A 22,602-nucleotide genomic window follows, 5' to 3' on the forward strand; every position below is an offset into this window, starting at 1 on the left:
GTATAGTGTGCTTCTATTTGGGAGGTGAGGAAGAAGAAATACAAATATGTATGTGGGTACATGTGTCTATATTTGTTTACATTTTTAACAGAAGTAACGCTAACTGAGAAACTTCTTAAAATGGTTACTCGGGGGATGGAAAAGAGGTAGAAGCTAGATTTCCATGAACATACTGTTTGAGCTTTAATCCTGAAAACACGTAATGTCCTAAAAAACTCATACAATTCAGAATTGAATCAAATAGAAGAAAAACTTCTAAAAATCGAAAGCAAACTGGGAAAAAAAGAACCTCATCTAAGTTAAGCTGTGAGTTCTAAGTTAAATTAGAAAATAATTTAAGTGACGCTATTTTTTAAGTGACAACATAGTATTTTGGCTCTGCATCTACATTTATTTATTTATTTTTGCCTTTTCTAGGGCCGCTTCCACAGCATATGGAGGTTCCCAGGCTAGGGGTCTAATTGCAGCTGTAGCCATCAGCCTACACCAGAGCCACAGCAATGCAGGATCTGGGCTGCGTCTGCGACCTACATCACAGCTCACGGCAACGCCGGATCCTTAACCCACTGAGCAAGGCCAGGGATTGAACCCACAACCTCATGGTTCCTAGTCGGATTCGTTAACCACTGCGCCATGATGGGAACTCCTGCCTCTGCATCTTTAATGGGCTAGATCCTAAGGACAAAAAGAACCAGTAGTCTCCTTAATATTTGTAATAATATTGGAATTACTTTGAATCAATCATGTTCTCACTCTCATAATAAATATGTGATTATGTTAAAGTCATTTGAAACCACAAATTTCAGCATGAAAGAAAGGGGATATAAATACATAATATTCAAGAAGATAAAACACTGAAATCTTAGATTTCAATTGGAATATTAGTACAAACTTTTGTTTTACCGTTCTATAAAAAATACACATTTCTGGAGTTCCTGTTGTGGCTCAGTGGTTTAAGAACCTGACTAGTATCCATGAGGATGACAGTTTGATCCCCGGTCTCGCTCAGTGGGTTAAGGATCTGGTTTTTTTGTTTGTTTATTTTTGTCTTTTTGCCTTTTCTTGACCCACTCCTGTGGCATATGGAGGTTCCCAGGCTAGAGGTCCAACTGGAGCTGTAGCCACTGGCCTACACCAGAGCCACAGCAACGCGGGATCCAAGCCACGTCTGCAACCCACACCACAGCTCACGGCAATGCCAGAGTCTTAACCCACTGAGCGAGGCAAGGGAACAAGCCTGAAACCTCATGGTTCCTAGTTGGATTCGTTAACCACTGGGCCACGACGGGAACTCCAAGGATCTGGTGTTGTTGCAAGCTGCGGTGTAGGTTGCAGATGCAGCTCGGATCTGGAGTTGCTGTGACTGTGGCATAGGCTGGTGGCTGTGGCATATTTCCTACCTTTGTGCCCTGCAAAGGCCTCTAAGGCAATGACAACCCAGTAACAATATAAGCATCCCTAGGGAACACACTGAAGGAACCAGAGCTCCCAGGAGAATTGTTCGATTCCAGGTCTGAGACAGGAAGTGTTCAAGATAAGCCTGGGACATATTAACTAAAGCAAGGAAGCTATTAAAGATGATTGGGATCATAGCAAAAGGACATAGGGGTCAACTTAAAGAGGCTCTGACTAGCTAAGTGGAATAATGTGAGCATTAAAAAAGTAATAATTCAATGGACCAAAACACATCAGATGTATTAAAATCTATAAGTTCAGGAGTTGCCTGTCGTGGAGCAGTGGAAACTAATCCGACTAGGAACCATGAGGTTGTGGGTCTGATTCCTGGCCTCGATCAGTGGGTTAAGGATCCGGCGTTGCCGTGAGCTGTGGTGTAGGTTGCAGATGTGGCTTGAATCCTGTGTTGCTGTGGCTGTGGTGTAGGCCGGCAGCTGTAGCTCCGATTTGACCCCTAGCCTGGGAACCTCCATATGCCAAAGGGGCAGCCCTAAAAAAACAATAAATAAATAAATAAATAAATATTTTTAAAAATCTGTAAGTTCATAATGATATTACAAAAATAACAAATAAAATCAATTTCACTGGTCACCACTGGTGATTGCTAGGGTATCAATTCATTACTATGAAATTTAATACATAAAGGAAAAGAATCAATCATTTATTTCGTCTTCACTACAGTTTCTAAATAGTTTACAGGCAAAATTTTTACAGAAGAATCATAGGTAATAAATGTAGAAAGAATAAGAAAATTTTAAAAATCACCATTTTTCAACTTCTAATGAAGTAATGTATCTAGGCAACTAGATAAGAGTGACTAAAACATTAGGTCAAAAGCAGATGGGAAACTATAAAAACTTTATAAAACTTTATACATCACTAAAAATGGGAAAAACAGACATTACATAAACCCTTAAATGACGCAAGAGTTAGACTATGACAAATTCCTCCCCTCGTCTCCACCAAAGTAACCCATATTTAACCAAACCACTTCACAAAATATAGTGAGTCAAAGGAACGTGTTGAATGATACAATAAGGATCCAAATGCAGAATGTAGGAAGTTTTACAAGACAATCCAGTTTCTTCAACAAATAGCATAGAAGAAAAAAGTGTGTGTTTACAGAAAAGAGGAGTTGTAACAAACTATAAAAAACTTAAGACATTTATCAACTCAGTGGATATCTGGACTTTGTTGCATTGTGATTTGAAAAGCTATAAAAAGATGTTCTGAGACAACTGGTTGGAGAAAGCTATGAAACATGTCCTGCTTATTAATTAATTTTGTTGGGATTAAGCACAGTACTGTAGACTTAAGTTTTGATTACAAAGGAGTAGCTGATATTGGATTTACTCTCTCTCGTTAAGCAACTACAAAAGCTGGACTATTTGCAGACCTTGGACAATAACCAACAAAAGGCTATGATTCTCCAGAGAAAGAAAGCACAGCAGTTGAGCCCCATATGCACTCCAAACCACAACCTATGGAATCAGAGCCCAAGCAAAGAGAAGTAGGTTAGGAGAGAGGAAACAGATCAGGGTTAGGAATTGGTAAGGTAGCTAAGATTTGGGCGACAGGATAGCAGAGGATAGAGAAGCAGAGGAGGAACATAAAAAACGACCATAGAAATTCTGATCAGGACTTCACCAATTTCTAATTGCACATGTACAAAACAGCAAGATTACAAAAGGGCTAGCACTAAAAATTTGCTGGAAGGACGAAAACTAAAGAGAAATTGTTAGTGGTTATACAGTGCTCAGGAGATGATGGAGTTCAGATACAGCTTACAAGTGAAGACACTGGTGATATTCTGTATCGTTGAGAGCCTGGAAGACAATACCCTAAGAGCAAGGGCTGTGCCAAGGGAGTAAGGGCAAAATAAAACAGAATGTTAAATAAGCCTCAACACGAGCATGTTGATCCATCATAAATTAACCTCCTGCCAGAACTCAACATTATAGAGGATAACATAATACAGAGTCTCTATAATGTCATTACTAATTACTAGTATACAACAGAAAATCACTAGACATGGGAGAAGCAGGAAAAGTGATTGATAATCAAGAGATTAAAGTCAACAGAAGCAGGCAAGGACTTCAAAATGACTGTGATTAATAAGTTAAAGAAAATATAGAAAAGATGTACAAAAAGGATGAAAAAATGGAACATATCAAGGGAGAATCAGAATCTCTAAAATATATACAATCTATAAATATCTTCTAAAATGGTAAAACATCTGAAATTGAGGATTTATTGGATAGATTTAGCAGTGGGTATAGCAAAGGGCAGGATTAGTGACCTTCATATTAAATATTACGGTTAGGATTTTTAAAATCCTTATGTATAAGAGAAATATTAAGTATTCATGAGTGAAATGATAATGATTTCTTGAATTTGCTTTAAAATGCTCAAAAAATACTCAAAAATATTTTTTAAAATACTCAAAAAAGTTAGAGAAGTGAAACAAAAACAGCAAAAGGCTGATAAACTGTTAAAACTAGGTGGTGAATCCATCCCTACTACTATCACCATGTGAGCATAAGAGTGGATCTGGAGAGGCAAAACAATAAATGACACCCCCCCCCCAAACATATCCTAATCCATTGTTGGTATTTATCAGTTAACCATAAATAGAAACAAGGAAACTTAAAGGTTAAAAACAGAAAAGAAGTGGAGGGTGGAATAAGTCATTGACTCTGCACTGAATCATAACAAGCACAGTCAGCAATATAGATGAAAACTGCAATCAGTATCTGTGATGCTATAAATTAGGTGTCATCAAACTACAGACCATGGGCCAAATCCAGACCATGGGCCAAATCCAGCCCATGCTTATTTTTGTAAATAAAGTTTTATTGGAGCACATTCATGCCTATTTGTTTACATATTGTTTTTGGCTGCTTTCATGATACATCTCCAGATGGGTAGTTGCAACAGAAAGCACATAACCAAAAAAACTGAATATATATATATATTTATGGAAAAATTTGCTGACTTCTGTAAATTAATCTACAAAAATAGAACATGTAAAGTGTCCTGTATTGTATGCAGGGATAGTGGTGCTGAGAAAGGGATAAATGGTGGTTTTCTATCCCTAATCCCCTGTATGCCTTTCTAATACATGCTTCTGTGACCTATAAACAATGTTTACTTTATATTCAAATAAAAACATTACAATAGATCAAAAAAAAAAAAAAAACTAGGTGGTGAGTAAATCAGAGTTTATTATACTAGTCCCTTCCCTCTTACACGTATTTATAATGCCTATAAAAAGAAGTCTTTTTTTAAATGGAATTTATCATAAGCACACCTATGTTCATAACCACATTATGTGCAATAGCCAAAAGGCAGAAACAACCCATGTGTCTATCCATCTCACAGATGAATGGATCAACCAAATTTGATGTGTACATACAATGGACTATTATTCAGCTTTTTAAAAGAAGGTGATCCTGGCACATGGAACAACATGGATGAACCCTGAGGACTTCATGCTCAGGGGAAAACGTCTGTCATAATAGGACAAATAGTGTGTGATCCCACTTATACAGGGTACCTAGAGAAGTCAAATTTAGAGACAAAACACAGTATAGTAGTTGCCAAAAGCCTGGAGAAGAGTAAATGGGGAATTATTATTTAATGGGTTAGAGTTTCAGTTTTGCAAGATGAAAAGAGTTCTGTGGATGAATGGTGGTGATGGTAGCACAGTACTAATTTATGCCACTTAACTATTTACTTAACAAGGCACAATGACAAATTTTATGTTACGTGTATTTTACCACAGTTAAAAAAAAAAAAAGGAAATCTGTCTCCCTCTCCCCTTTCCCACCCTACACGCACACACATACAGACACCAGCCAGCAAATACCTTCAGAGTTTCAAAGTGTGAAGGCACACTGGAGAGTAACACACTAATTCCAAATTATGAGCTTAAAAATCTCTTCATATAAATCAAATATTTAAAAATATTATCGCTAAAATATCTTTATTTTTCTAGTAGTTTGACTTTGTCTAAAAAACCTCATTTTCCAAAGAGGTTTTTTTATTTTTATTTTTTTAAATTTTCTATTTATTTTTGCTATTTAGGGCCACACCCGCGGCATATGGAGGTTCCCAGGCTAGGGGTCGAATCACAGCTACAGCTGCCAGCCTATGCCATAGCCACAGCAACGCCAGATCCAAGCTGCATCTGCAACCTCCACCACAGCTCATGGCAGTTCCAGATCCTTAACCCATTGAATAGGCCAGGAATCGAACCCGCAACCTCATGGTTCCTAGTAGGATTTGTCTCCGCTGTGTCATGATGGGAACTCTGAGTTTTTTTTTTTTTTATTTTAATTTTTTTGCTTTTTAGGGCCATACCCGTGGCATATGGAAATCCCCAGGCCAGGGGTGGAATCAGAGCTACAGCTGCCACCCTACACCACAGCCACAGCCACAGCAACATGGGATATGAGCCTCATCTGTGACCTACAGCACAGTTCATGACAACGCTGGATCCTAAACCCAGTGAGAGGGGCCAGGGATCGAATTCACATCCTCATGGCTACCAGTCAGGTTTGTTAGCGCAAAGCCACAATGAGAACTCATTGAAAAGGGTTTGAAAAAATAGTTTCAGAAAAACCTTAGAAAAGCTCTCAATATAAAAGCCAGGTAAAAATATTTCTTTTGCTCATTCTCTGAGGCATTTATTTTTACATCATGATAGAAGCTACAGGATGGTCAGATGACAACTATGAAGGGATATTTAGCACTAAAGTGAGGTCATCAAATGGTAAGTTTCTAAGCACTAGCTTACTCATATATCTTGGGCAGATTGCAATTCTAAGTGCTAAAGTCATGATTGATATTAAGACTATTAAAAAAAGAAAAATGAAGAAGAATGAATGAATGAAAAATTAATTGGGGAAGGAGATGGAAGTAAACTGTTTTAATTTAGAATGACTAAATGAAGTTCAGTGATAGTTATTTGCTTCGGACAGTAAGGCCTTTGAAAAGAGCTAGTTTTTATAGCAAAGGAAGTAAATAACTTAGTAAAATAGTAATTTAGATATAAAAATATATAGAATGTTGTGAGGATTAAATAAGAAAAGCATGATATTAAAACAACAAACAAACACATAGTAGTATATTCAAATAAATAAATGTGATAGTGTTCTCAAACATTTAGGAGGTTGCAAGACAACATATGTTAACACTTAACAAAATATCTGGTGCTCAAAGGTCATACAATTTAGTCTTTTCCTTTCTCTAGCTCTGTTAGTGAGTCTGAGTGTCCCATAGCATAAACAAATGGCTTTGTGCAAAGTTCTGGGTTCCACACATGTTGGCACATTTAAGACATATTATTTTTTAAGGCACTGAGAATGTCCATAATAAATCATACACACTTGCAACAAAGTACTGTTAATAATTTATTTTGAATGTCCATGAGTTCTTCCTGGTATTTAGGAAACTTTCCTTGATAAAGTGCTGAATCTATGACTTCAGGGTCTCAAATAGGAAGTTTGGGGATATATATCTAAATAAATCATACCGTGGAAGTTTTAAATTATGAATTTAGTGATTTATAAAACTAAGCAGTTTTTCAATTCTGTTTGTAAAATTAGACTCATCCTGTCATGGCTGCCCCTATAGAAAATAGTGCTGAATAGTATACAATAATCATTTCAATAAATCAATCGGATGAATACTAAATTGTCATTCAATCATCATTTATTGAAGCCTATTACATTGCTTAGAATTTGTAATATTTAATATGTCTTTTTCTGCAGTTATCCAGAAAGCAAAAAGGTGTTTTCCTCCCACATCAAAAACTCATTTAACTAAAATATTTTATAGAATAACATGAAAATTCCATTCTTAAATTGGTTATACTTCACTGTCATACAATGAAATAAATTTATCAAGTTCCTACTATATGCTCGATACTGCATTGTACAGTGAAGACACAAATGAATAAGATTCAAAAGCCACAATCTGCAATCTAGGCACATTCTTTCATTCACTTAGTTTTTCACTCAACTGATCAATAACTATTAAATGAACATGTATTCTCTGTGGGCACTATATTAAGTACTGGAGATTTATTAGCAAAGCTCAAAATTTCTAAGTCCTTACTCTTTGGAATGGATAAGCAATGGAATCCTAATGTATAGCACTGGGAACTATGTCTGGTCACTTGTGATGGAGCATGATAATGTGAGAAAAAAGAATGTATATATGTATGTATGACCGGGTCACCTTGCAGTGCAGCAGAAAATTGACAGAACACGGTAAATCAGCTAAAATGGAAAAAAATAAAAATCATCATAAAAACAAAATAAAATTAATTAAAGGGAAAAAAATAAGTGCTTATTCTTATGAGGCTTATGTTTTTATTTATTTATTTATTTATTTGTCTTTCGTCTTTTTAGGGCCATGCCCACGACATATGGAGGTTCCCAGGCTAGGGGTCGAATCGGAGCTGTAGCCACCGGCCTACGCCACAGCCACGGCAACTTGGGATCCGAGTCACGTCCACGACCTACACCACAGCTCACAGCAACGCCAGATCCTTAACCCACTGAGCGAGGCCAGGGATGGAACCCACCACCTCCTGGTTTATAGTCGGATTCATTTCCACTGCACCACGACAGGAACTACGGGGCTTATATTCTAATGACAGGAGGCAATAAGTAAGTAAGTAAGTAAATAAATTGGTGTAAGAACCAAGAAGAAATACAGAGCAAGGAAGGAGATACAGAGTAGTGGGCCAGAGGAGAATGAGATTTTAGACAGCATGGCTAGCAAAAAACTCTCTAAAAAGGTTAATATTTAATAAGAGACCTGAAAGAGGGGAGTTCCCGTTGTGGCTCTGTGGTTAACAAATCCGACTAGGAACCATGAGGTTGCAGGTTCGATCCCTGGCCTCGCTGCTCAGTGGGTTAAGGATCCAGCATTGCAGTGAGCTGTGGTGTAGGTTGCAGACACAGCTCGGATCCCGTGTTGCTCTGGCTCTGGCGTAGGCCGGTGGCTACAGCTCCAATTCGACCCCTAGCCTGGGAACCTCCATATGCCATGGGAGCAGCCCAAGAAATGGCAAAAAGACAAAAAAAAAAAAAAAAAAAAAAAGAGAGAGCGAGAGAGAGAGAGACCTGAAAGATATGGAAGAGAGAGCCATGTAGATATCATATCTGCGGAAAGAGTATTTCAGGAAGAAGAAATGGAATATATCAAGGCCTTATCAAGGCCTTAAAGTGGAAACATATCCAGAGTTTAATGGCAAGAGAGAGATGCCAATATAAAAAGGGGTGGGAGTACTAGGAGCTGAGGGCAGAGAGACAGCTGGAGACCAAACAACACAGAAGTTTATAGACTAAGTGTTTATTCCAATCAGATGAGAAAGTCAACAGAAGTAGCTGAGTGGGAAGTTTCCACTTTCATCTTAAAAGAATCACTTTAGATAAAATAGAGGAATTAGGGCAGATTCAGGGAGACTGGTTAAAGGCTACTGCAATAATCCAACAAGAGATGACTATGACTTTGATCAGGTTGGTACTGGTGGAAGTGGTGATGAGTGCTCAAATTCAGCGTGTATTCTGAAGGTAGATTTGCCAAGATATACTGATGGATTTGGCCTGGGGTATGAAAGCAAAAGAAAAATTAAGTATGACTTTATAAAATTTTCTGATGTGAGCAACTGGATAAACAGAGTTGTCACATATTGAGACGGGGAGAGACTGGTGAAAAGAGAAAGCTGATGAATGGAAATCAAGAGCTAAGTCTACCTACACGTGTTAAGACTGTGATGTCTATTAGACATCCAAGGGGGAGACATCAAGTAAACGGTTGGGTATATAAATCTAGAGGCTAGAGGACAGGTCAGACTGAAGATTGAAAATTTGGAAGCCAGCAGTTTCACAGGTCATAAAAATCAACTAGGGAGCAGGTTGTGCATAGAAGAAAAGAAGTCCAAAGACTGAACTAAGCAGCACTTCCTGACTCCTCAGATGTCAGGAAGGTGAGGAGGACCTGGTAAAAGAACCACCAGAAGTAAAGTGATTGGTCAAGAGGCTATTGTCGAATTGGAGCTGTAGCCACCGGCCTCTGCCAGTAAATGACAGAGAAATACAAAAGAAAAAAACTTAACTACAAACCGTGCTCTAGCAGAGGTAAGCTCAAATCAAGAAGGAAAAAGTCACTAACTCTCTAGCATGATCGGGGTAGAGCTCACAGAAAGCAAAACATTTGAGAAGGGTCATGAAAGTTGAGCAGCAACAGGGTAAAAGAAGGATAGCAGAGCTTTTGTATCTTGTATTGTGACACCTTCTACTAATAATCACCCTTCCAACCAACTCCTTTAAGGATGACAATCCATTTATAGACCTCCTGAAAAGAAAAAGGACAATATTCCACAAGGGATTAGGAAGTAAATTACTGGGGTGTGTGCTAGGGTACCTGGTAAACCCTTTTCTGCCTCTCTTGCCTTCACGTTTATCAAAGACAGTGAACCTCGCTTCACAGTCAGTCCTCCGCTCCACTCAAATTCTGCCTGTCACTTAGGCAATGTCCATGGCCATGAGGATAATCTATCTGACAATTTAACCTCATGATTACCTGAACACTCTTTATCTCCAGTGACCTCTAACTCCACAAATTTAGCTACTACTCCTAAGGCCACATCTTGAACTTGTCTCTGCTCAGTAGTTTTCTACCTTTGAAATTCTAAACTTCAATAGTATACTCCCCTCTCTTTTCATGTCACCTTTTAGATCAGAAATGTTGATGAGAAATAAAATGTGAGCTATTTATATAATTTAAGATTTTCTAGAAGTCACATGAAAAAGTGAAAATGATTCATTTTGAAGTTAATTTTAAGAATTTATTTTACTCAACTCAATATATCAAAAATACAATCACTGTAACATGTAAACAACATAAGGATTAGCACGGAGAAGTTATCTTCTTTTTCTCATACTAAGACTTCAAACTCCAGGGTGTACTTTACATTTACAGCACAGTGCATTGCAGACACCACAATGTCTCAAGTCCAGGTGAAATGTAATTTTACCAAAAGGAGTTGGGTTTAAAGGAAAAATATTTTATACCATGTGTTGTAAAGAATTTGGCCTTGGCCAAAGTGAAGGTCTGGCCTTTTCCCTTGGCTTCTAGGAGGTCATCTTTGGAATGTTATGCCTGATAGGACTGTCTTTGCTTGCCTAGAGCCTTGGGTCATACCAGATAGTCTAACAATATGATTTAGCAAGGGTTGGACAAATTCATATAGTCTTAGGGTGGAGGCTGGCCACACCAGAAGAATAATGTGAGTTTAACTCATGCAGTATCAGCTGGCCAGGAGAAGATCAACTATGTGGGCATTCAATCAATCAATTGATCATGCCTATGTACAATAAAAACTCTGAACATAGTTGAGCTTTCCTATGGGCAATACTTTGTGCATATTGTCAAACATCAATTCAAAATTCAGTTCCTCGGCTGCACTACCTACGTCTCAAATGCAGACAGTGGAGTTCCTACCATGGCGCAGCAGAAATGAATCCAACTAGGAACCATGAGGTTGCGGGTTCGATCCATGGCCTCGCTCAGTGGATTAAGGATCCAGCATTGCCATGAGCTGTGCTGTAGGTCACAGATGTGGCTTGGATCTGGCATTGCTGTGGCTGTGGTCTGATTACACCCCTAGCCTGGGCACCTCCACAGGCTGCAGGTGTGGCCTCAAAAAGCAAAAAAAAAAAAAAAAAAAGAAAAAATCAAATACACACAGTGGCTACAGATTTGGGTGGTGCACTTTCACACTTCTCTCTCTCTGATCCTCTTATGCCTAACACACTTGCTTTTCAAATTCATGTAGACCTCCAGCTTAAAACTTCCTCCTATTTAACAAGATCATTCATCCTGGTCTCACTTGCCCTCTCCCCTTTTCAGCCTAAGCCCAATGATCAACATATTATCATTTACTGTTAGTGACCTGAATTCCTTTTCCAACCATCTCTTCTTCTATCTGCACATGTCCTAAAAAGCCCAAATACTGGATCAGGTAGTTGGCCATTGCTGAGGAGAAAAAAAAGCATTCAATCCTCTATAATGGAATAACAAGTTTACGGTTTCCTATCGCTAGAACTTTTAATAAACTCTTTTAGTGGTACTTGATTTCTGCCTCTCTCATTTCCCCAAGAAATTAATTTCACTTTCTCCCCCTCATGCACGTCCCTACCCTCTTACCCTTAACCCTTAGGTGATAATCTAGCCTCCTACTTCAAACAGAAAATTAGTATCTTACTTCACATTCTTCTGCCTAAAAAATTACCTAGGGCTATACACCTCCTTTACCTTCTTCTAGCCTTCCTGTGCAAGGCCAATTCCTAACAACTATGCTTGTAGCTCAATCACCTCCTTCTTGAACAAATCATCTTTTCCATATTGATTATCAAAGAAACACATCTTGCTCACTATTATAGCCTCAACCTCACTCTATGATCAAACCTCATATTTAAACAAAACAAAATAAAATTCTCCCTTCCTCAAGTATTGAGAGGATATGAGATTTTTACCTTACTTGCAGGATAACAATTTAATATGCCATAGCTGCATGGATGCTGGCAGAAGAAACACGCTCCCTAGTCAGAGACAAAGAACTCTGGCACTGAGGGCACCAAGCTGCATCAACATATTTGCTTCAGTTTCCCAAACCCTAATTCCCACAGGGTGATGTGAAGGGATCAGGTGGCACCGGCACACAGAGCTGAGTACACTGAAGGAGAGAAGCTCTGAGCTCAGCAAACCAAATCCTTTATAGTGGGAAATAACTAGATCTATCCTTTCACTCCAGAGGGAGAAACTATCTCCATCTTCCAAGGCTGTTCACTATACAAGCATCTTTGAAAGGTGGTCTGGAACAAAGGCAATCAGTATCTTGCTTGCAAGACGTGAAGAAATATGAGACAGCCATAGAGAATCCTCTTCTAACTCCCCGTTTCCTGATCCAGCTTCTGCCTTTTCCATTCTTTTGTTCAGAGCTATGTTCCTCGAAATAGCAGTCTTACTCAATGCCTCCACTTCTTTAACAGAGTGTGATCTGGCTTCCACCTCCATCATTCCACTGACATTTCCCTTACCAAAATCACAAATGATGTCCTAGTTCTAGCTGTTAATCTTTATTTTATTTGACTTATTTGGAGGATCTAAACTCCTATTTCTCTCCAAAGCTTCTCTTTTGGCTTCCATAACCTCAGTTTCTTCATCTGTAAGATGATGGCAAAAATACCTACATTACAAGATTATTGTGAAGTTAAAACGCAATAGATGAAGTCATTACTTACTTCAAAATGTCATCATTCTGAAATATTACTGTACAGTTTCCTAACTGGTCTTGGAATGTTACATCCCAAGTCTTCCTTATATAGCAATAATTGAAGATAAAATTCATTTCTTTTACATGGTTGGTTAATTCACTCATTTACTCACTCGTTCAGTAAACAGTTATTAATCATCTCCCTCAGTAATACTTGAGTATACTCAACAGTATGAACTGGAGAGCGAGAAGAAACGTGAAGTTAAATAGTAAGCAAAGAGAGACATGGCCCCTAAACTTGTGGAGTTCAGTGTCTGGTGGGAGAGAGAATCCATTATATAATTAGAAAAATAAATGTAAAACCACAACTGATATACATACTATCAAAAAAGGATACAGTGCAAGGAGAGGGTGTGATAGGATATTTGACCAAGTCAGAGAAAGTCAGGCAGAGCCCTTCACTACTGAGCTTTTCCTATCATACCAGCCTTATTTCTGGCCATTTACTCACATGTAGCCTATATTTAAACCATATTAAACAATTTCGTGAATATGAAATATGTCATGCTCTCTCCTCTTGAAATCTTTCAAACATGCCATAGCATTTCTGAAAAACCTTGCTCCCCCTGGTTAATTCCATGAAGTGTCCAAAGATAGAGCTCCCAGATTACTTCTTTAAGGCCTTCACCACCCATGACGTTATGGTAATCACCTGATCATGTTGGGGTATTTCTCCACCAGATAACTGACTTTCCCCTTCATAAATCATTAATATTTTATGGGGAGATATTCTGAGATTATGCCAAAATCCTGTCCTCATCTGTATGAGTTCCCTTAGGGTACTGAAACAAATAACCACTAAGTAGGTAGCTTAAAACAACTGTAATTTATTCTCTCACAGTTCTGGAAGCAAGAAATCCAAAATCAAGGTATCAGCAGGAACTCACTCTATATGGAGGTTTTAGGGAAGATTCTTTTCTGTACGTCTTCTAGCTACTGGTGGTTGTTAATTTTTCTTGACTTGTGGCTGTATCACTCCAGCCTACTTTCCTCTTTTTCAAGATTGTCTTGACTCTTCTGGGTCCCTTGTTAATTCTATATAAATTTTGGAATCGGGTTATCAATTTCTACAAAAATGTGAGCTTCGACTCTGGTGGGGACTGCAGTGAATCTCTACATTGATTTGAGTAGCACTGTCATCTTAACAATATTAACTTTCACAATCCTTGAACGTGGGATGTTTTTCCAATCACTTAGATTGTCTTAAATTTCTTTCAACATTGTTATATACTTTTTTTGTACTTTTGAGAGTATAAGGTTTGCACTTCTTTTGTTAAATGTATTTGTAAATATGTTATTCTTATTGAGGCTATTGTTAAACTAAATTGTTTTATTTCTTTCATTTTCAGACTGTTCATTGCGAGGATAGGAAAATACAACTAAATCGCATACACTGCTCTTGCATCTTGCAACCTTGCTAACTTTCATATAGTTCTTAATAGTTTCTTTGCGTACTTGTTAGAACTTTCCATATACAAGATCAAATCATTTGTGAATAGATTGTTTTACTTTTTCCCTTTCTAATCTAGGTGTCTTTTATATCTCTTTCTTGCCTAATTCTGTGGCTGGGACCTCCAGCACAACATTTAAATAGAAGTAGAGGGAGAAGAAATCTTTGTCTTCTGATCTGTTGGGGAAAACATCTAGTCACTGCCATTAAGTGTATTAGTTGTGAGTTTTCCAGAAATCCTGTATCAGATTAAAGAAGTTCCCTTCTATTTCTAGTTTGTTGAATATTTTTATCATTAGATTCTATGAGGTGCTTTTTCTGTATATTTTGAGATGAACAGGCTATTTTGGTTCTTTTCTTATTGATATAATGTGTTACATTCATGAATTTTGTTATGGTGAACTAACCTTGCATTCCTTGCAGGTGGATAAATTCCACCTGGTCACAGTGTGCAATTCTTTTTAGATGTTGCTGGGGTTTGTTTTTAACTATTTTGTTGAGGGTTTCTGCATCCAAAGTCTTAAGATACTGGTCTGCAAGGTGTCTTGTTTTTTTTTTTTTCCCCTGGTGATGTATTTGTCTGGTACTGGTATCAGGATAATACTGACCTCATAAAATGAGGTAGACAATACTGCCTCCTCTTTTATTGTTTTAGAAGAGTTGGTGAAATTTTTCTGTTAATTCTTTTCTAAACATTTGCTATGATTCATCAGCGATGCCATCCAGACTTTTCTTTATGGGTATTTTTTTTGATTATTGCTTCAATCTCTTCACTTGATTTAGATCTATTCAGAATATCTAGTCCTTCTTGAGTCAGTTTCAGGTTTGTGTCTTTCCAAGAATTTATTCATTTTATCTAAGTTAAGTGATTTGTTGGTGTACAATTGTTCAAGTATACCTTCATAACAATTGTATCTGTAGTAATATCTCCTTTAATTTCTGACTCTAACAATCTTTTCTCAACAAACAGAACTGTTTTCTCACAATTCTGGAGGAAGTCAGAGATCAGGGTGTAAGCATGATCTGTTTCTGGTGAGAGCTCTCTTTGCGGCTTGCAGTCAGCCACCTTGCTATGTCCTCACTTGGCAGAGAGAGTGAGAATGAAGAGAGAGGTGAGGGGGAGGGAGAGAGCTCTCTGGTGTCTCTCTTTTCTGATTTCCTCTATTATTTTTCTATTTTCTATTTCATTTAGTTCTGTTTTAACCATTATTTCCTTCCTTCAGCTTGCTTTAGCTTTGTTTTGCTATCATTTGCCACTGTCTTAAGGTAGAAGACTAAGTAATTGATCTTTTTTATTACTGGCATTTTACAGTTATAAACGTCCCTCTAAGCACTCATTTAGTTGCATTCCATGCATTTTGCTATGCTCTTTCTTGTCATCTACCTCAAAGTATTTTCTGAATTTGCTTTTGATTTCTTCCTTGATTCATTGATTACTTCAAAATACATCATTTAATTTTCCTATAAGTGCCCCCAAATTTTTCTGCCATCCATTTGTTTTTTTTGTTTTTGTTTTTTTTTCTTTTTTTTCTTTTTAGAGCCCCACCCACCACATATGGAAGTTCCCAGAGCTAGAGGTAGAATCCAAGTTGCAGCTGCTGGCCTAAGCCACAGCAACGCCAGATCCAAGCTGCATCTGCGACCTATGCCACAGCTTGCAGCAACGCTGGATCCTTAACTCATTGAGCAGGGCCAGGGATCAAACCTGCATCCTCATGGATAAGAGTCAGGTGCTTAATCCACTGAGCCACAATGGGAACTCCAATCCATTTCTAATTTCATTCCATTATGGGTTTTTTGTTTGTTTGCTGCACCCATGACATGAGGAAATTCCCAGGCCAGGGACTGAACCTGTGCCACAGCAGTGATCCAAGCCACTGCAATGACAATCTCAGATCCTTAACCCACTGAGCCACACAGGAATTCCCCATAATGGTTTTAACACACTTTGTAATACTGCTTAAATACAAGAAATTTAAATTTGATTCATGTTTGTTTTATGGCCGAGTATATGGTCTATCTTGAGAATGTTCTGTTTACTTGATAAGCATATATATTCTGCTGTTCTTAGGTGGAATGTTCTATAGATGCCTCCTGAGTCTAGTTGGTTTATAGTATTGTTCAAGTCTTATTTTTCCTTGTTGATCTTCTGCCTAGTTTTTCTGATGTTTAATGTAAGTGGGGTATATGAAACTTCCAAGTATTGTAATTGTCTTTTCTCATTTCTGTCAGTTTTCTTTTCACATATATTGGTGCTCTTTTATTAGACACATATATTCATAACTGTTATAGTTCCCTAATATATTACTTTATCATTACAGAATACCCCTCTATCTCTAGTCAGCAGAGATAGTCTTTTGTGTTTTAAAGTCTATTTTGCCTGGAGTTCCTATTGTGACACAGTGGAAACGAATCTAACTAGTATCCATAAGGATGCAGGTTCGACACCTGGCCTTGCTCAGTGGGTCAGGGATCCAGTGCTGCCGTGAGCTATGGTGTAGGTTGAAAACGCAGTTTGGATCTCAAGTTGCTATTGCTGTGGTGTAGGCCAGCAGCTGCAGTTTCGATTCAACCCCTAGCCTGGGAACCTCCATATGTCACGGGTGCAGCCCTAAAAAGAAAAAAAAAAAAAAAAAAAAAAAAAAAAAGGCTATTTTTGTCTAATGTCAACACAGGCATTCTAGCTTTCTTACCATTGCTGTTTGAATGATATATAATTTTCCATCCTTTTAGTTTCAATCTATTTGTATCTTTGAATTTAAAGCATACCTTTTGGAGACAGCATATATTGGACCATGTATTTTTATTTGGTCTAACAGTCATTGCCTTTTCATTAGATTATTCCACCCATTTATTCTTAATGTAATTACTAATAATAGTTGGATTTATGTCTGCTGTTTGACTTTTTATTTTCCATGTATTTCGTCTTTTTGTTAGTCTAGTCCTCCATTACTACTTTCTTTTGCAATAAGTGAATATTTTCTAACGAAGCATTTCAATTTCTGTAATTATTTTTTACATTATAATTTTTGAGTTTTTATTTTTTTAAGTGATCGCTCTACTGTTTAGCATGTTTTTTGTTTTTTGTTTTTTTCTTTTGCCTTTTCTAGGGCCACTCCCACGGCATATGGAGATTCCCAGGCTAGGGGTCTAATGGGAGCTATAGCCGCCAGCCTACGCCAAAGCCACAGCAATGCGGGATCCAAGCTGCGTCTGCAACCTACACCACAGCTCATGGCAACGCAGGATCCTTAACCCACTGAGCAAGGCCAGGGATCAAACCCGCAACCCCATGGTTCCTAGTCGGATTCGTTAACCACTGAGCTACCACGGGAACTCCTAACATGTATATTTTATCTTAGCCAAATAAGCATCTGATTTATATCAGACTTATTTTGATGATTATATATAAGTTGTCTCTCCTTTATAGCCCTATTCCTTTTACCCCCCTTCGTAGTGTTTCTGTAATAAACATTATATCAAATAATATTACAAATCCAACAATGTATTGCTATAATTATTTCTGTGCCATCTGTAATGACTCTTAGACTAATGTAGCTTTTCTCTCACACACCTCCTTCGTGCTGTTACTGACAAACATACAAATATTACATTTTAGGTTTAACAATGAAATGTACTTTATATTCAGTTTAATTTTAAATAGGTTAACAGAAAAAAGGAGAAAAGTACACCTTTTTTGTCTTTTATAATTACATAATTACATTTATTACTGTTCTTTGTTTTTTTATTTTTCATATTTTGTCTCTTTAGGGCCGCAAGGAGGTTCCCATGCCAGGGGATGAATCGGAGCTGCAGCCACGAGCCTACGCCACATCCACAGCAATGCCAGATCCAAGCCGCGTCTGCAACCTACACCACACCTCATGGCAAAACCGGATCTTCGACCCATTGAGCAAGGCCAGGGATTGAACCTGCGTCCTCATGGATACTACTCAGATTTGTTTCCACTGAGCCATGACAGGAACTCCCTGCTCTTTGTTTTTTGTGTGAACTCAAATTACTATCTGGAGTCATCTGCTTTCATCCTGAAGAACTTCCTTTAGTATTTCTGGTAGGGTGGATTCCTAACAAATTCCCTCAGTTTTTGATTACCTGAGAAAGTTAATTTTACTTTCATTTTTGAGATTTAGATTGACTGGATATAGGATTTTGATTAAGTTTTTTTCTTTCACCACTTTAAAAATGCTATCCTACTGCCTTATCATCTCCATTGTTTTTGCTGAAAACTCTGCTATCAAATTTATGGGATTCCTTCTAAAGGACACATCATTTTTCTCTTGATGCTTTCAATATTTTGTCTTTGACTTTCGCTATTCTTTTTTTTTGGGGGGGGGTCTTTCTCTTTTTAGGGCCACACCCGCGGCACATGGAGGTTCCCAGCTAGGGGTCTAATCAGAGCTATAGCTGCCAGCCTACACCAGAGCCACGTCTGCAACCTATGGTACAGCTCACGGCAACGCTGGATCCTTAACCCACTGAGTGAGGCCAGGGATTGAACCCGCAACCTCATGGTTCCTAGTCAAATTCGTTTCCGCTGCGCCACAACAGGAACTCCAAATTTCACTATTCTTACAATGATGGATCTCTTTGTGTTTAATCCTAACTGGATTTTATAGAGCTTCTTGGACATTCAGGTTATTTTTTTTAATAAATGTGAAGTTTATGGCCATTATTTCCTTGTATATTTTTCTGCTCCCTTCTCTCTTCTTCTGGTTCTCCCATTACACATACATTGGAGATTTGACATGTCCCACATATCTCTAAGGCTCTGTTCACTGTTCTTAATTCGTTTTCTCTGTGTTCCTGCATAATGCCTATCTACCTACAAATTCACATCTTATTCTGCCAGTTCAAATACATAGTTAGGCATCTCAGATGAATTTTTTTTCAGTTTACTTTTCAATTCCATAATTTCAATTTGATTTATTTTAAAATAATTTCTCTCTTTAATATTCTCTATTTGATGTGACACTGTCATCATATCTTCTTTTACTACTTTACGAGTTCCTTTATGTCTGTGAACACATCTATAATGGTATTTTAAAATCTTTTTTTGATAAATCTGTTCCAATGTGCAGTTTCTGTGGCATGCTTTCTTTTTTTAGTGTATCGGTCAGACTCATCCTGTTTTTTATATGCCTCGTAGCTTAGCAGAGAGAAAGGAGATACATTCTGAATTCTCCCAGCTTGCCTATCTTGGGGTGACCCAACTTATAAACCAAGGCAAGAGTGATCTGGGTCCCAGTATTCTCAGCACGCTAAGAAGTTAAGGCTGGGCAGGAGAAGGAATCCCCACTCTTCAAGTGCACTCACCCAGGACCTAGCAACAGCAATAAGGAGCTGGGGCAGGATGAGAAATGCTGATGTCTGGATCCTCTGGGAAGAGAGCCTTAGCCGAGGTTAAAGGAGGGGGGCAGGAGGACAGGCCTGTGTTCCTGGCTACAGTAGTCTTGAGTGGAATCTCCACCTCACTGAGAAGACAAGGGGGAAGAAGGAAGCAGTACTGGCTTAAAAACCACACACTCTTTTTATTTCTTACCAAATTTTCACAGATGTTCTTGAATAAAAGTTTTTTCATTTGCTGTTCACCCTTAGAACATTTCCAGAGGCTGTAAATGGCTGGAGCGTAGGAATTTTAAAAATCATTTTCACTGGTTTCACTGGGGAGCAGAGCCAGCAGAGCCCCTCATGCCATCCTGCCAGAAGTCGATCACATGGGAGTTCCCACTGTGGCTCAATGGTAATGAACCCAACTAGTATCCATGAGGATGTAGGTTCAATCCCTGGCCTCGATTAGTGGGTTAAGGATCTGGTAGTGCTGTGAGCTGTGGTGTAGACTGAGATGTGGCTCGGATCTGGCATTGCTATGGCTGTGGCTTAGGCTGGTGGCTATACATCTGACTCGACCCCTAGCCTGGGAGCTTCTATATGCCACACATGCGGCCGTAAAAAGATGAAAAAAAAAAAAAAAAAGGTAGTTCTCTTCTTGGCTCAGCAGTTAACGAACCCAACTAGGATCTATGAGGATGTGGGTTTGATCCCTAGACTTGCTCAGTGGATTAAGGATCTGGCATTGCTGTGAGCTGTGGTGTGTATGTCACAGACAAGGCTCGGATCCTGCATTGCTGTGGCTGTGGCATAGGTTAGCAGCTACAGTTCCGATCTGAAACCTAGCCTGGGAACTTCCGTATGCCAAGGGTACGGCCCTAAAAAGCAAAATTAATTAATTATTTAATTAATTTATTTATTTTAAAAAAAAAGACGTCAATCACCAATTTGCCAATTTGTCCTCTAACATGGAGGTGAAGGAAGCAAAGTGTTGGGGCTCTATATATGCTACCTTAACTAATGTTCACAAGTGTAAAGCAGTTACTACAGATCTGACTTTTAAAGACCATGAAACTGAGTCCAGAATCATCTAGCAACTTGTTCCAAGTAAAACAGCAAATGAGTGGGAAAGATCTGATTCAAAACCAGGTCTCACTGCCTCCAAAGCTCATGTTCTTGATTAAGCCTGCCCTTTCATCTCTAATACAGACACTTTTAAAAACCAGTCCTCATGAGACAGTTATAGCCCTGTGCATGCACAATGATTTCTTTAGGTAATCTAGCTTTTTCTTCCTCCCCTGGGTCTTCTATAATAATACCATGAAAAGTAGTATTCTGTTTCTTCATGCCTTGAGCTACATTCCCATAAAGAATCTATGACCAAGGAATTGTTATCTTTTCTGTACTTTTGCAATCTGTTTTCCTTAAGCGCAAAGCAGATCCGATATGCACTGTGTTTGGTTCTTTGATTATTATGAACATTGAGATGACAAGGTCTCCTTGCTGCCAAGATTACCAATGTGCATTACCACAGATACAAATACAACTAAAAATGTTATTAAGAAATGATCACGCCTTTAAAAAAGATGCACACACTTTTTTGGGGAAGATTCTTAGATACAAAATTATCAGATTTCTGGGGAAAGTTTAAAACACCAAAAAATTCATAGTCACAACTGATCAGTCACGAAGAAACTGGAGTTTCCGTTGTGGTTCAGTGGAAATAAACCCTACTAGTATCAATGAGGATGCAGGTTTGATCCCTGGCCCTGCTCATTTGGTTAAGGATCCAGCACTGCTGTGAGCTGTGGTTAGGTTGCAGACGTGGCTTGGAGCTCATGTTGCTGTGGCTGTGGTGTAGGCCAGCAGGTGCAACTTCAATTTGACCCCTAGCCTGGGAACTTCCCTATGCTGCATCTTGCAGCCCTAAAAATAAATAAATTAATAAATTTTTAAAAATAAAATGAAAAAATGAAGTAAACAGATAAACATATAATATATAAGAAGAAACCTTTCTCTCTATTCACATGCCAAAAAGGAATAGAAATAAAAGTGAAAAGACATGCCAATCTAGATTTGAAAGTTTAGCCTTTATCTCTACTTGGCTTCATTTACTACTATTATCAAAAGGGGGGGGGATTTTTAACCACCTCAAAAAGTCAGATCTCCTGGTAACAAATTCTCCTGCTTAATTCTGATATTGTGCCAAGCAAGCTAAGTGTTAGAGGAAAAAAAAGCTACTGAAGACAAAACCTCCAAAATTACAAGAATCATCAAGGGAACTGTGAACACATGGTAAGGAATATAGTTACACATTATATTTAAGCAAAGTTTAAAGAATGCATTAGGGTGAGACTGTTTGCTCCAAGGGGCTCTCTCACACACAACAGAGGCCCACACACTTGTGGGAGTTCTGTTACATTTGGTGACCCCGGTTAGAACCTAGCAATAGGAAAAGCCCACAGTCATACGTTCAGAGGAATGTTTGTTTTTGAAGATCTTTAATTTCAACTGTCACCATCTGACTGAAATGAAACACCTTTGCTAAGGAAACAAAAATGGTGAGGGACTTAAATAGGTGAATCAAAAATAATTAAAATTAGTTTGTTAATAGAAAATATAACAGCACTCAAGGACAGCATCAAGTGACAGCTGCTCAAGTGACAAAGGCATCGAACAGCTATTTTTGGTTTGCCATAGTGTGCTCAATAGCTGTTTAAAGAATGCAATAAATGTACTTACCAAATATTTCCCCTCCACTAGCATATTCTGTCACCAGATAAATCATCCGTTCTGTCTCCATAACCTGGTGCAAAGGCAGGAAAGTGACAGTGACACAAATGACAGGCTGATCTCATAGGAAGAGAAACCAATGACTCCTCTTTTGCCGTTTGAAGTATTAATAACCATTACTGCTTAAAGGAGACTGAAAACACTGGGGGTTGGGAGGGTGACAGATATGAATGTTATTAAGAGGAAAGAGGGAAAAGAGGTT

At 38.3% G+C, this 22,602-nt stretch overlaps 1 protein-coding gene across 30 annotated transcripts in view; it reads right to left on the minus strand.

Annotated features, from left to right (window-relative positions):
- Positions 1 to 22,602, minus strand: part of SIK3 (SIK family kinase 3) — a 293,253-nt gene that overhangs the window by 84,117 nt on the left and 186,534 nt on the right. For all 30 annotated transcript variants that reach the window (XM_084976167.1, XM_084976169.1, XM_084976168.1 and 27 more), the window contains one exon: positions 22,350 to 22,413. In XM_084976167.1, coding sequence (XP_084832293.1) covers positions 22,350 to 22,413 — 64 coding nt within the window. The remainder of the gene's footprint in view (positions 1 to 22,349; positions 22,414 to 22,602) is intronic.

The sequence above is a fragment of the Sus scrofa genome, chromosome 9 (genome assembly GCF_054392235.1).
Source record: "Sus scrofa isolate SSC_HxYL_T2T_F1_AM1 chromosome 9, Sscrofa_HxYL_maternal_Yorkshire_Landrace_v2.0, whole genome shotgun sequence".
Lineage (NCBI taxonomy): Eukaryota > Metazoa > Chordata > Mammalia > Artiodactyla > Suidae > Sus > Sus scrofa.